Below are 15,330 nucleotides of genomic sequence, written 5' to 3' on the forward strand. Positions count from 1 at the left end.
GTTGCTGTGAGAAGGCACGCAGAAGTGGATGGCATTGTCCCCCTGAAAGGACCCAGAGGGGAGAGAAGCCTGGGTAGAAACAATCCATAGGGACCGGCTAGCTTACCTGTTGGGAAATGTCCTGAGTTCCACACCAGGGACACTATCAACCACTCTATCAACCTTAACAACCTGGAAGAATTCCTCCTCTTGGCTCAATCAGGCAGGAGTTGACTTGAGTGGCAAAGCCTGCTAAGCCACTGTATTCCAAGTTATTTAAAACTCTTTTTGAGAAACGTGTCATTTAACCACCTCATGTAAGAGTGGTCAGGTTACCAATGATATGGTGAAAAAATTTCAAAATGACAGTGTAAGAGAAAAAAAACAACAAAATACAAAGAAGTTTTTAAACATGTTCCTGGTTATAGCTGTCAGCCTTTTAATTATGTAGCCATAATTTTTTTTTATCATATGTTTAGTCACTTGATTTTAAATTACATTTCCTCTCTCTTTTTGTGCATGTGGCCTGATATTTGAATTATATGAAAGATTAGGCTAACTACATATATCTTAGAGCTCTGCATTCTCAGAGAATGAGAATTATTAAACATGAAGAATCCCCCAAAGACTCCATTATGTGTAATTAACAGATAAACTGTCATCAGAATCAATAAAATGTGCTAAATGATTCAAACTTGTATATAATTAAGTGTCTGTTTTAGAGCTAGAGCAGTAACTTTTCTTTTCCCCCACATCGCACATTTCTCAAAAGAATAATTGTGGCAACCCTGTTAACCCTTTCCTTGCTTGATTGAATTAGATTTTTAAATGAGTCACTTAAGGGCAAAGTTCACCTTCACCAATGTGAAAAATATTTCAGAACTCATTAACGACTTCGTTTGTTTTTCAGTAGAAGCAGACTGTAAGGATGCTTTAATGAACTGTTAACGGTGCACTGAAAATCTTGAAAGGATAAGCACTTTATTGTGATTTCTGTATAGTCTATACCTGAACATAGTGTTAAATTCAGTGTATTTATTTATTATTTTTTAAGATTTTATTTATTTATTTGACAGAGAGAGAGAGAGAGCACAAGTAGGCAGAGTGGCAGGCAGAGGGAGAGGGAGAAGCAGGCTCTCTGCTGAGCAGGGAGCCCAATGTGGGACCCGATCCCAGGAGCCTGGGATCATGACCTGAGCCAAAGGCAGCCGCTTCACCGACTGAGCCACCCAGGTGCCCCAAATTTGGTGTATTTATACTGAGTTCTTAAAACCTTGGTCATCTACTTTTTTGTTCCTTTTGGGAAATATGGGCTTTTTGAGGGCAACATCATAATTTTAGACAATGTTACCTCCATAGCACTTAGAATAATACTTTTAATAGATGACCTTTGATAATTGTTGAATGGGTAAATAAATATATGAATGAGATAATGAATAAAGTAACCAAGATTGTCATCTATTAAAAGAAAGTCTTCCTTGATTGCTCTGCCTTAGGAGGAAAAAAAAAAAAAAACGCACTTTTAAATAATGGATATTTTGGTAGTGATTTCCATGCTCTAAATCCATATTGGAAATCATCTCCTGGAGGGAAATTTAGGGAAAAAAGATAGAGATTTTTTGGAAATGGAAAGTGCTCGGAGCAAATCACAGCTTAGCGCTTAGGGAATTTCAAGTGTACTATGGAACTTCCCCCACATGGGTTTTGCTTATTATTGACATGATTCTGTGTTCTGCTTTGTTGTACAGACTCCATGCACATAGAAGATGTGGAAGCTGTTCAGAAGCTTCAGGACGTCTTACACGAGGCGCTGCAGGATTACGAGGCTGGCCAGCACATGGAAGACCCGCGCAGGGCCGGCAAGATGCTGATGACGCTGCCCCTGCTGAGGCAGACCTCCACCAAGGCTGTGCAGCACTTCTACAACATCAAACTAGAAGGCAAAGTCCCCATGCACAAACTTTTTTTGGAAATGCTGGAGGCCAAGGTCTGACTAAAAGCTTCCTGGGCCTTCCTGTCCTGCACGCCGAAAAAGGGAAACTAAACCCCAGAGTGAAGTCGAAGAAACTTAGAGTTTAGTTATCAACATCAAAAATCAACGGACTGCACTGATCATTTAGCAGCAAGACTATGAAGCAGCTTTCAGATTCCTCTGTATCTTCCTGATGAGTTTCTTTCTCCCTTTTCTCACCTTCCTTCTCCCTTCCTTCCCTCCTTATTTTTTTTCCTCCCTCCCTTATTCGTCCTCTCCCTCGTTTCTTGGCTTCCTTCATTACTAGTTCCCTTTCTCCTTCATTTCCTCCCTTCCCTCTGTCCTTCCTTCCTCCTTCTCACCTCCTTCTCTTTTCTTGTCCTTCCCCTCTCTCCTGAATTGAAAATATCTCTAGTTGTAAGGGAATTGTCCCCTTCCTTGCCTTGCCTTTCCCTCCCTCCCTCCCTCCCTTCCTTCCTTCCTTCTGCTGCTGAACTTTTAAAAGAGGTCTCTAACTGAAGAGAGATGGAAGCCAGCCCTGCCAAAGGATGGAGATCCATAATATGGATACCATTGAGCTTGTTGTGAACCATAACGTCCCCAATGACTAAGGAATCAAAGAGAGAGAACCAACGTACCTAAAAGTACAGTGCAACACAGACAAATTGACTGAGTGCAGTATTAGATTTCATGGGAGCAGCCTCTAATTAGACAACTTAAGCAACGTGGCATCGGCTGCTTCTTATCATTGCTTTTCCATCTAGATCAGTTACAGCCATTTGATTCCTTAATTGTTTTTTCAAGTCTTCCAGGTATTTGTTAGTTTAGCTACTGTGTAACTTTTTCAGGGAATAGTTTAAGCTTTATTCATTCATGCAATACTAAAGAGAAATAAGAATACTGCAATTTTGTGCTGGCTTTGAACAATTATGAACAATAATGAAGGACAAATGAATCCTGAAGGAAGATTTTTAAAAATGTTTTGTTTCTTCTTACAAATGGAGATTTTTTTGTACCAGCTTTACCACTTTTCAGCCATTTATTAATATGGGAATTTAACTAACTCAAGCAATAGTTGAAGGGAAGGTGCATATTATCACGGATGCAATTTATGTTGTGTGCCAGTCTGGTCCCAAACATCAATTTCTTAACATGAGCTCCAGTTTACCTAAATGTTCACTGACACAAAGGATTAGATTACACCTACAGTGACTCCGAGTAGTCACATCTATAAAGCACTGCACATGGAGTACAGATCCGTAGAATGATCAGGAGTGCACCTCTCTACCTGGGAGGTACAGTTGCCATATGATTTCTAGCTGCTATGGTGGTTAGGAATGAGATACTGCCTGTTTGCAAAGTTACAGACCTTGTCTCAGAAGGAGCTGTGAGCCAGTATTCATTTAAGAGGCAATAAGGCAAATGCCAGAATTTGAAAAAAAAAAAAAAAATCATCAAAGACAGCAGATGCCTGACCAAATTCTAAAACCTAATCTTTATGAGTTTATTCATTTAGGGATGTTTGTTTAAATTAATCTGCAGTTTTTACCAAGAGCTAAGCCAATATATGTGCTTTTTCAACCAGTATTTTCACAGCAAGAAAGTCAGTCAGGTTCCAGACTGTTCAGAGGTGTAATCTAATGAAGAAATCAATTAGATGCCCCCGAAATCTACAGTCGCTGAATAACCAATAAACAGTCACCTCCATCAAATGCTATACCAATGGACCAGTGTTAGTAGCTGCTCCCTGTACTATGTGAACAGTCTTATTCTATGTACACAGATGTAATTAAAATTGTAATCCTAACAAACAAAAGAAATGTAGTTCAGCTTTTCAATGTTTCATGTTTGCTGTGCTTTTCTGAATTTTATGTTGCATTCAAAGACTGTTGTCTTGTTCTTCTTGTGGTGTTTGGAATTCTCGTGGTGTGTGCTTTTAGACACAGGGTAGAATTAGAGACAATATTGGATGTACAATTCCTCAGGAGACTACAGTAGTATATTCTATTCCTTACCAGTAATAAGGTTCTTCCTAATAATAATTAAGAGATTGAAACTCCAAACAAGTACTCATTATGAACAGATACACATCAAAATCATAATAATATTTTCAAAACAAGGAATAATTTCTCTAATGGTTTATTATAGAATACCAATGTATAGCTTAGAAATAAAACTTTGAATATTTCAAGAATATAGATAAGTCTAATTTTTAAATGCTGTATATATGGCTTTCACTCAATCATCTCTCAGATGTTGTTATTAACTAGCTCTGTGTTGTTGCAAAACTTTTTGGTGCGGACACGTTTCCAAAACTATTGCTACTTTGTGTGCTTTAAACAAAATACCTTGGGTTGATGTTTCATCAGCCTAGTGCTAGGAATACTGTGTATCTATCATTAGCTATATGGGACTATATCGTAGATTGTGGTTTCTCAGTAGAGAAGTGGCTGTAGTGTGATTCTAGATAAATCATCATTAGCAATTCATTCAGATGGTCAATAACTTGAAATTTATAGCTGTGATAGGAGTTCAGAAATTGGCACATCCCTTTAAAAAATAACAACAGAAAATACAACTCCTGGGAACAAAAGGTGCTGATTCTATAAGATTATTTATATATGTATTTAAAAAGATTATTTTCCAGAATGTTTGTGCAGGGTTTAAGTTGCTACTCTTCACCCACACTATATATAAGTAAAATATATACACTATATCCATTGTTTTCACTGTATCACATTAAAGTACTTGGGCTTCAGAACACAGAGCCAACCAACTGAAAACACCAGATGGAGATGGGGAAAAAAGAATCAAGTACAAATTTTAGTTTTCAGTTTAAGTGACTCTCGGCATTACAGAGAACACGAATCTCACAAATAGGAAACACAACTTAAAACGTAGACCTAAAAGAACTACACGGGCTTTAGGGTAAAATGCTCATCTTAAACCTCGCTCGAGGTAAGTTTTTTCAAGTTTCAAGCAAGACCATTTACTTAATGTGAAGTTTTTGAAAGTTATAAAAGTGTATGTTTTTGCCATATGATTTAAATTTGTATTTTGCTTCTTTTAGGTTTGTTCTTATTTAAAGCAATAGGATTGTGTGACTACCTGTAGTTACACTTGTGTTTCAATCAGATCAGATTGTTGTATTTATTCCACTATTTTGCATTTAAATGATAACATAAAAGATATGAAATATTTAAAACTGCTATTTTTCTTATAGAAGAGAAAATGGGTGTTGGTGATTGTATTTTAATTATTTAAGCGTCTCTGTTTACCTGCCTAAGAAAACATTTTATGGCAGTCTTATGTGCAAAGATCGTAAAAGGACAAAAAATTTAAACTGCTTATCATAATCCAGGAGTTGCATTATAGCCAGTAGTAAAAAGAATAATAATAATAATAAAACCATGTCTATAGCTGTAGATGGGCTTCACATCTGTAAAGCAATCAATTGTATATTTTTGTGATGTGTACCATACTGTGTGCTCCCGCAAATGTCCATTTGTGTAAATGTATTTATTTTATATTGTATATATTGTTAAATGCAAAAAGGAGATATGATTCTGTAACTCCAATCAGTTCAGATGTGTAACTCAAATTATTATGCCTTTCAGGATGATGGTAGAGCAATATTAAACAAGCTTCCACTTTTGATTGCTCTTTTGTTTGGTGTTTCTTTTTGTTCCCCCCACTAAAGAACGAATTCAATAAACACTGCCCTTTGTTGCTTCCATTCAAAGAGTATCTCTGAGTACCTATCCCCTAAAAATAAAGTAGGAGTTTAAATAAGAGCTATATAAAGGCTTGTCAGAATGAATTCTGGGGTGCCAAGAGACATTTTGCATATTTAAGAGTATGCAAAGTATCTCATGGCACATTAGAATTCATTCTGACAAGCCTTTATATAGCTCTTATTTAATCTTAAAGCATCTCCACATCATCCTGCATTACTCAAAATCATCGCCTCTATGTCAATGTCATAACAGAAAACTTTCCCCCTATTTTAAGATCATATTAAAACCTGCGAGAGATACCTATTATTTCCCTCCATCCACAATTAAATCCCGGGCTTGCACGGAGCTCGTAGGAGAGCTGCAGGCCTTGCGGAGCAGCAGGGGGGCTGCCGGCCAGATTTCCTGAATGGGAAATCGACAGCGGAGCTTATAGATCTGTGTGCGCGAGGAGGGGGAGCTGTCTTCGAATTCAAGAGGGTTAAACAGCACTGCTCACAGCAAATGGCCTCCCCTCGCTTTTCTCACTCGGAGAGGTTACCGCCCTCGTTGCTCCGGGTCAAGCTGCGCTTCCACCGGACCCTCCTGGAGCCATCGCCGAGGTGCTGATATGCGCTTTCTTGGCTTCTCTGCCGATCTTGAGAGTGTTTTGTCATTGTGTTTGCCCACCGTATTTCTCACCTTTCCGAGGTGGCTGGATCTCTAGCGCAGGCTGGTGACACAAAGGCCACTAAACGCAATCCGATTTCCGGGCGTGGGATTACCTAAATCACCAAGCTGCGCTAGCTCGCAGCATCACGCAGTGTCTTTTCCTGTGTTCATGTCCTTCGAGGGGCAACAGCTCAGCATAGGATCCGAGGTGTTTTACTTTCGGTATTTTCAAAGTACCTGGGCGGAAACTGACACAATGCGAGATGCAGACCCAACAGGTAGAAAGCGTGTCTGTAATCTTCCAACGAAGTCCTCTTTTAAAAAATATGTAAGTCACATGCAAACCCGTTTTATGAACTTCGATGTCAGACTTCTCTTGCTGGTTTTTATAATTCTGAATTATGACAGAGTAACTTTGCTGGTATTGACGTATTTATCAGAGATGCCTCAGGTGTAAAAGAAAATAAAACAGGATTTTGACATTTTAACATGTTTATTTCTTGACAGATAAACAGTGAATAGCTCTGACAAATGGGTTATGTGTTTGTGTCAAGGGATCGCTTTTATTTTCACCTGATGTTTACTTTATAAAGGTCTTTTTGCTTTAAGCTAGTGGTTCCCAAACTAGGTCACAGATTGGAATCCCCTGAAGAGTGTTGGAGATTCCCAACCTTCTATCCCACCCACGGAAGATTGGGGTTTACTTGTGGCCTGGGCTTTTGAACAGTTCAAGAAACCATCTCCAGGGGCGCCTGGGTGGCTCAGTCGGGTGGGCGGGCGTCCGACTCTTGAGCTCAGCTCAGGTCTTGAGCTCAGGATTGTGGGTTTAAGCCCCATGTTGGGCTCCATACTGGGCATGGAGGCCTGCTTAAAATAATCTCCAGGTGATTGTAATGTGAAGACAACATGAGAAAAATGATGCTTTTAATTTTTATATGTTACTCATATAGGCCAGGAATATCCAGAAAAAAATAAAAACTTCTAGTACCTTGACTCTGAATTTCTGTGAGAGTCTTAGACTAATGTTTTTAGTATCATGACAAAGAGATTCAGCCTTGTTGTTAATCACAAGGCCAATGAAATTCACCTGGATTGTTTTGACCTGCCACTTCTCCCAACCCTTCCCCACACGCTGGCTGGTCCTCTCTTCCCACCCGTTCTTTCCTGGCCACATGGGGGGCACATTCTATTTGGTGACTCCCAAGCCACATCCTCTGGTTATGCCCCATCTGAAAGTAGAGATAGCTGCCCCAAAGCTTGTGCAGAATGTCTCACGATCCCCTTCAAAAAAAGAAAAAAATCCTCATTTGACCCTTCTGTGTGCTTGAAAATGAATTTAGGTGTGGCTCAACTACCTGTTTTTCCCTACTGAAAAACAAAACAGGAACAAAATTCGAACAAAATTTATTTCTCAGAATGACCTCTCTTCCCTACGTTTTCCAAGTTGCAGATTTAGGTAAGTAAGAGGTAGAAATGAGAATGGAGATCAAATATTTCACTCTTGGGCCTATGCAAAACTTGAGGTACACTTTGCTTATTGTGAAGTTTGATTTGTGATTAGACTGGAAGAGAAAAGGGATCTGTTTCAGTTTCTTGTTTCATCCGTGATGGTTTGCATACTGAATGGCTATTTCCACAGTCCCAGGGATTGCCAAAGGGTTTAAATCAGTGTTTCCGGCCCTTTTGAATCTGAAAGTCTAGCTTCTCGGGCCCCTTGGTAGGGTGGAAAAAACACAATGAAACAAGTAGCAGCAGATTGATTGCCCCCCTCATCTTATTATGAAACAAAACAGAAAAGAAAAGAATTTCAAAATATAATCCCCCTTTCCCAGGAGTATTTGTCTTGTTCTCCATGAAGTTAAAGGTCTGAAATAATGTGCCCATCAGGGGCTCAATGTTGCATGTCCATGCCAGTTGGTCCAAGGGCTTGTTATGATGGTAATGACCTACTGAAACGTGAGCTTGGATTGCAACAATACAATTGCTACCAGCTCACCCGCTGGGAGAAATATTTTATTATTGTCAAATGTCCTCCATAGAGATTTGTTTTGCCTGTTCCTGTTTAAATTAAATTCAAAGCAGAACTGCATTACTATTTCTCTGGAGTATATTTGAGATAAACAACTAGTCTCAAAATTTAGGATTCCTGGCTAGTTCAAATTTGTTTATTAGCAGAAAAATTACAAGAGGGTGACACCATAGCTGCAGGAATATTATGATTGCAGCCTCACGAGAGATTTACGTACTAAGTCTGTGACCTAAAAAAAAAAAAAAGAGAGAGAACTCCCTTTTTCATTACAGATGCCAGCCAGATTAATAATTAACTATGCTGTCAACTGTACAACCTTAAAAAAGAAAAGATGTCCCAATATAGTACTGCATTGCCATAGCATGCCACAGAATTTTGCCTCTGAGAAATTTTGCCCCAAGTAAGAAGTGTTTTAAACTTAAGGTCATAAATCATGTGTGTGTGTGTGTGTGTGTGTGTGTGTGTGTGTGTGTGTGTGTGTAAAAATACTTTTAAATAGCATAGTATAAATAGCACAGAAGCACAAAGCATGAATTAAAATGCTCTTTGAGCATAATATATTTTTTCCAATATTATTTTTAAAAAGAATTAAATGTCCTAGAATATATGGAATTCCTGGGATCATTTTTGCCGGAGGCCCTCTCATGCAGTTTTGGCAAAGGATCCCGCGGCAGTGAAGCTCAGTCAATACAAATGTTACATGCAGTCACATTAGGCTGGGACCTCACTCTACCAAAAACTGCCTGTTTACCTTTGTGAAAAATCACAGAGGCCCGTGTGTTCCATAACGGACTGAACTTTGGAGAGCTGGTTTTGGGAAATGCAAACAAGCTGTTGGGCGGGGTGACTAAGGACCTAACAGGAAAACATTTCAGACTAGCGGAAGCATTAAATCACACTATTCACACTCCAATACCATCCGCCATGCTCAGTCGAATTTCACAGTTTTGTTGGGAAGTGAGGAACGGTCTGCTATTAAAAAAAATAACAGCATAGAAAACTAACGTCAGAACAGCAGTTTCTAAAATGAGGTCTAGAGCTAGATAAGGGTTGGGTTTTCTCCTTTTAAATATGTGGTTTCATATCACTACAAATGAAAAATACTAAATATTCACGGTAAAAAAAAAAAACAAACCCTGAGGATCCTTTTGTATTAATCTGAGATTTGTTATCTCCACTAGACTTGTATTTTCCCTTGGTCTTCTTCCCTTCATGAACAAAATGAATCGACTCTATGCTTTTAAATCAAAACAGGTATATATACCTGTTTATCTATATATAGAAATATATAGACTATATTTCTAAGGATATGTATGGCAAAAATCCCTTCCTCCACAGAAATAAATATGTAGGTGAGGATAATAGGTAAGGGTAAGGTAAGTAAAGTACTTACTTTACTCACAGGCTGGGTAAGAAGTAAAATGATGTTTAGATAGGATGATGTTTTTACACAGAAGGAGTTCTATACCATGTGACTTCCTTGTTGTTCTGGTTTAGTAAGATTTGGTTGTACTGAAGTAGACTAGGGGTAACAATGAAGAGATGCAGTTTGCCTTACTAGTTTCATGCGTGGATTTTGAATCAGTTATACGTGGGTTCAAATCCCAGCTCTGCCACTAACCAGCTATGGGACCTTCTTACTAAAGTCTATTCAACTTCAGTAAATGGGGATATATATATACTCTCAAGCGATTATTATTAGAATTTAGGTAATTTAAGAAAATATCTTGTATTCATTATGGTGAAATTTTTTTTTTTCCCTTTTCCATGAGAGAGGCTGGCTAAACTTCCAGAAGAATCTAACTGAGACTGGGAGAAAAAGTCATTAGGGCAGGGAGGAAATGTAGGTATTTTGGATCTAGATGCATAGTTGCTGCTCTGGGGAGCCTCTCTTGAGTGGGCAGCACTGAAGTAATACAAAGTCAGCATCCACGTGCCTATGCACGGCTCAGTTCTGCCTAGAAAGCAGTCATGGACATAAGTATGTGCTGGGCACTATACTAGTTCTTTGAATGCATTATAAAATTTAATATTCCCAGCCACTTTACGGGGTAAATACTACTAATACCTCCAACTCATAGATGAAGAAAAGGAGGCTCCGAGAAATTAAATGACTTGTCCAAGGACCATCTAGTTAGTACACAGTCTGACTAAATTTGAATCCAATTTGTCTAACTTCCAAAACTAGTATCTTAAAACATTAACTCATATTTAACAGTTTCTCAAAATTGGATAGTAGATAATACATCTTTTTTTTTTTCTTATTTGGACATATGGGACACAAGACTGGATTAATCCTGTTGCTTTGAGGGGCACCTGGTTGGCTCAGTTGGTTAAGCGACTGCCTTTGGCTCAGGTCATGATCCTGGAGTCCCGGGATCGAGTCCCGCATCGGGCTCCCTGCTCATCAGGGAGTCTGCTTCTCCCTCTGACCCTCCCCCCTCTCATGCTCTCTCTATCTCATTCTCTCTCTCAAATAAAGAAATAAAATCTTTCAAAAAAAATTCTATTGCTTTGATCAAGGAATACTGTCCTCATTCCCCGGCAACAAGTTCATGCCCTTCCCCCACCATAAATCTCCCTGTGAATCCTTGGAAACTACATAATGTTGATTTGTGTGCATCAGAATTTTTATATGCAGAAATTGTGCTGGGTTGACTATTTTATTCTGTTTCTTATTTTTTACTCTGCACTAGGTTTTTAAGACTTATCCATGTCTTGGGAAGAAATCTGCTGCATAGTAAACCATTGAAGTCACACATCACATTTTATCTGTTCCCTTTGTGATGAATGGTAAGGTTGCTTTCAATTCCTTAATACAATCAATAATGCAATGAACATCTTGGGGGTGTTTTTCCTTACGGACCAATGTAATTATTTTTCTAAGTTATATGCCCAGGAGGGGGGGTTACTGAGTTATTGACCATTTGTATGTTTATTTTCACTACAGAAATTATTCTACACAATTAGAGCAGTTTGAACTCCCAGCAGCAGTTTGTTTGGGTTTTATTTTCCTTCAGCAGCATATGATACTATTTTGCTTTTAACTTTTTTACTAATTTGATTATTTTAAAATTAATATATTGTTGTCTTGACTTAAGCTTCTCTGAACATCTTATTCTTGTACCAGATCAGGCTGTCTTTTCTGTGACCTGCCTATTGATAACCTGTTTATAAAGAGCAAACTCTTTTTTCTATTGGGTTCTTATCACTTTCTTGTTCATTTGCGGGAGTTCTTTGTATATTCTAGATATTGATCCCTGTCAGTTTCAGGTTTTGCAAATGTCTTCTAGTTGGTCATGCATCTACTGACTTTGACCTTTGTTCACTAGATATTATTAATTTTGATAAAGTCATATTCATCAGTTTCATCCTCATGCTTTCGGAGTTAAAAATCTGTTTCTATTTTTTTTGCAATTTTTTTCTATAGTATAAATTTCACATGTAAGTCTTTTATAATCCAATTTGGGTATCTTTAATGTGATATAAGAAGCTTTATTTCTCAATTTCCTTGTTCCCTACCAATGTGTGATGTCACATCTAAATTATACCAAACTACCATATATTAAAAAGTCTATTTCTTGATCCTTTTTTATTCTGCTCTTTGGACAATCTATATGTTATTGACATAATACTATATTTTATTACTATATTTTACTATACTATCACTATATTTTATTAGTAGTATATTTTAATATATTTTATTATTTTATTACTATAGTTTTATAGTTTGCCTTAATATCTGAGAGAATGCATCTTTTAGTCACCCACATACACTTTGTCTTATTTTTCAAATTCTTAGTTTTTTGGAAAATTGTATTCTTTCTCATAAATTTCAAAATGCTTTTTCAAGTTTTCAAAATGATCCCTCTATAAATCTTATTAGAATTTTTAATGTACAAATTAAATTGGAAAAAATTAACATTTTTATAAATCAAATTCAGTGAACCTATTATCTCTCTCCATTTTGTTCATATTTTATTTCTTTAGTAGAGATTTTTTTAAAATTACCTACATAAAGGCTTGTTTTTTAAGGCTTATTTTTTTAAGTCAAATCCTGGTACTTTATAGATTTGTAGCTACTGCCAAATACCATTCATTTTCTGTTGCATTAGTGAGTAGTTTGTTTTTGAATAAAGGAATGCTACTCCATTTTACATATTGATCTCACACTTGGGAATTTGCTGAACGTCCTTATTAGTTGTAATCAGACCTGAATTTTCAATGGAAATGATCTATAGCCCCTCTAAATTTAGATTGCAAACTGATTGGCTTATTTCTGAATCCATCCCTTTCCCATTGTACTTTATTGTGGGCAGTTAAGAGCAGTCTACTCAAGCTTCTGGCATTCTGACTACGAACCACCTTTCCCAAACTCATAAATCTGTTAGATTCATTTTCTTTCCTCCAAGTTACTGAAGGCAAAACTTTTACAAATGGGTTGCCAGTACGCAACATGAACCACCATTTGTCAGCCTTCAATAACGTTTTTCAACTTTCTGTAGAGGTTTCCCACTGCCTTAGTCCCAAAGCCTTTTCCACATATTTTAGGTTTTCATTACGGCAGCAATTCCATTTCCAGGTACTGATTTTCCTATCAGTCAGGTTTTGTTGGGTAATAACCGTGAAACCTCAGTGTGGAATAAGATAGGTACTTATTTCCAGAGTCGGCTGGGATGTCTAGATAGGGCTTGACCGAGGAGCTCTACTTCAGCCTGTGGGTCTGGCTGGCTCAGGTCAGCCCCTCCCATCTCACTCTGAAGTCTGGGCCGAAGGGCCAGCAGGTACGTCAGAAGATGCTTTTACCGTGATGGTGGCAGAAGGCGCAAGAAAGCAAATCCTAAGGTACCAGCGCACTTCAAGCTCTTACTTGTCTCATGTCTATTCACTTCCCGTTGGCCCAAGCAAATCATGTAGCCAAGTTCACAGTCAAAGAACAGAGCAATACGCTGTGCAATTTTGTGGAAGAAACTTCAAGTTTACATGGAAAAGTGGTATAGACATAGGCAGGAGTAAAGAAATAGAAACCATAATTTAATATACCGTAAATGCTTTGATAATTTTGTTTCAGTTTTTAATTCTTTAATGACTCTATCCAAAGCCACACATTTTCCTCTATATACTGCTTTAGCAGTATTCCACAAAATTTGACATGCAGTGTTTTTGTTGGTATTCAGTTCTAAGTATTCCACAATTTTTCTTATGATTTTCTTTCTGATTAAAGGCTTTCTACTGGCATGTTATGTATGTGTATCTCTTTACAGGTATATGTTTTTAAATATTTGTTTTCAATATGTGCTGTTATTGATTTTTAATTATATTTTGTTCCTGTCAGAGAACATAGTCTGAATGAGGTTGAAACATGGAATTTAATAAAGCTTGCTTTGTGGCTAAGTTAGGATCCAGTTTCTGAGGAAGTTCACTTATGCTCAAAAAGAATGTGAATACTCTGAATGGTGGATGAAATCTTCATTTTAGCACATTATTAATGTTATTTAATATTTAATCACTGTTTATTTTTGTCTGCTTGATATTAGAGTTTCTTAGAGGAGTGTGTTAGAATCACCAGTTACAATTATTGATTTATTTGTAGCTTTGTCAGTTAAGGCTTTATATATATTGAGTCTATAGCATCAACTACATATATGTTTATTATCTTCATGACATTTTAATCAGTCATTCACTTTAAGAGTAAATAATGTTTCTTTTAAAATATTTTTAAACATAGAAAGGGCATAAAACATAGATACCCTTTAAAGAATTTTCATGAAGTTAATGCCCATGAAAGGACCAACCGAATGAAGAATTAAAGCATTGTGAACTTCAAAAACACCACATCTATGCCCCTTCCTTAAAACAAAGATGATCCTGATCTACTTTTTCTTCTAATTGTACGACTCTAAACAACATAGTAGAAGTTTGCTTGTGACATGCATATAAATTGAATTATACACTATATAGCATTTCATGACTGGATTCTTTGAATCAACATTACTCTTGAGAAATTCATCCTGTTGTGATTAATGGTAGTTTGTTTATCTTCAGTGCTATATACTACTGTTTATTTTTCCAATGATGGATATTTGAGTTGTATATAATTGTTGCTGGTACAGATAATGCTTCTGGAAACTTGTTTGCTACACCACCTGGCTTCCATGTACATTTGTTTGTTACCGTGCTCCAAAGGACACTGTTCCTGTATCACATTCAACCGTAGGTAATCCTGAACGATCTTCTAAAGTGGTTATACTAATATACTTTCCCACTAACAGTTAGGGAGAAAATTCTCAAAGTCTGAATGTTAGTGCATTCTTTTTAAAGTTTGTCACTTTCATGACCATGTAGTAGTATTTTATAATGGTTTTATTTTCATTTCCCAGAGGACTAATAATATCGAGCAATTTTTTTATACTTTTATTAGCCCTTTGAATATCTTCTTATGAAGTTTCTGTTCCAGTCAATTGCCTCATCCACATTTCTGATGATCTGTACTTATTGATTTGTACGTGTTTTTAATATTTTGTAGATATGAAGCATTTGTGGGTTATATGTAGGGCAAATACATTCTCCAACTCTGTGGCTTGCACCTTCACCCTCTGAATGCTGTCTTTTGATGAAGACATTAATTTTAATATGATCCAAATTATCAATCTTTTTCTATAGCTTGTGCTTTTAGTGCCCTACTTTTTAAAATGTTTCATTTCGGGCACCTGCATGGCTCAGTCGGTTGAGTGACTGCCTTCGGCTCGGGTCATGATCCTGGAGTCCCGGGATCGAGTCCCGCATCGGGCTCCCTGCTCAGCGCGGAGTCTGCTTCTCCCTCTGACCCTCCCCCCTCTCATGTGCTCTCATTCTCGCTCTCTCAAATAAATAAATAAAATCTTTAAAAAAAAATAAAATGTTTCACTTCATTGAGGTTACGAAAATACTTCCAAACATCGCCTTTAAAATTTGTATTGCTTTAC

General features: G+C 37.3%; 1 protein-coding gene across 6 annotated transcripts in view; it reads left to right on the forward strand.

Moving 5' to 3' along the window:
- ESRRG (estrogen related receptor gamma) overlaps positions 1 to 2,190 on the forward strand; it is a 615,169-nt gene extending 612,979 nt beyond the window's left edge. For all 6 annotated transcript variants that reach the window (XM_027613055.1, XM_027613054.1, XM_027613056.1 and 3 more), the window contains one exon: positions 1,728 to 2,190. In XM_027613055.1, the coding sequence (XP_027468856.1) occupies positions 1,728 to 1,972 (245 nt within the window). In that variant the 3' untranslated portion in view covers positions 1,973 to 2,190. The remainder of the gene's footprint in view (positions 1 to 1,727) is intronic.
- Positions 2,191 to 15,330: the final 13,140 nt, after the last annotated feature.

The sequence above is a fragment of the Zalophus californianus genome, chromosome 10, assembly GCF_009762305.2.
Source record: "Zalophus californianus isolate mZalCal1 chromosome 10, mZalCal1.pri.v2, whole genome shotgun sequence".
Lineage (NCBI taxonomy): Eukaryota > Metazoa > Chordata > Mammalia > Carnivora > Otariidae > Zalophus > Zalophus californianus.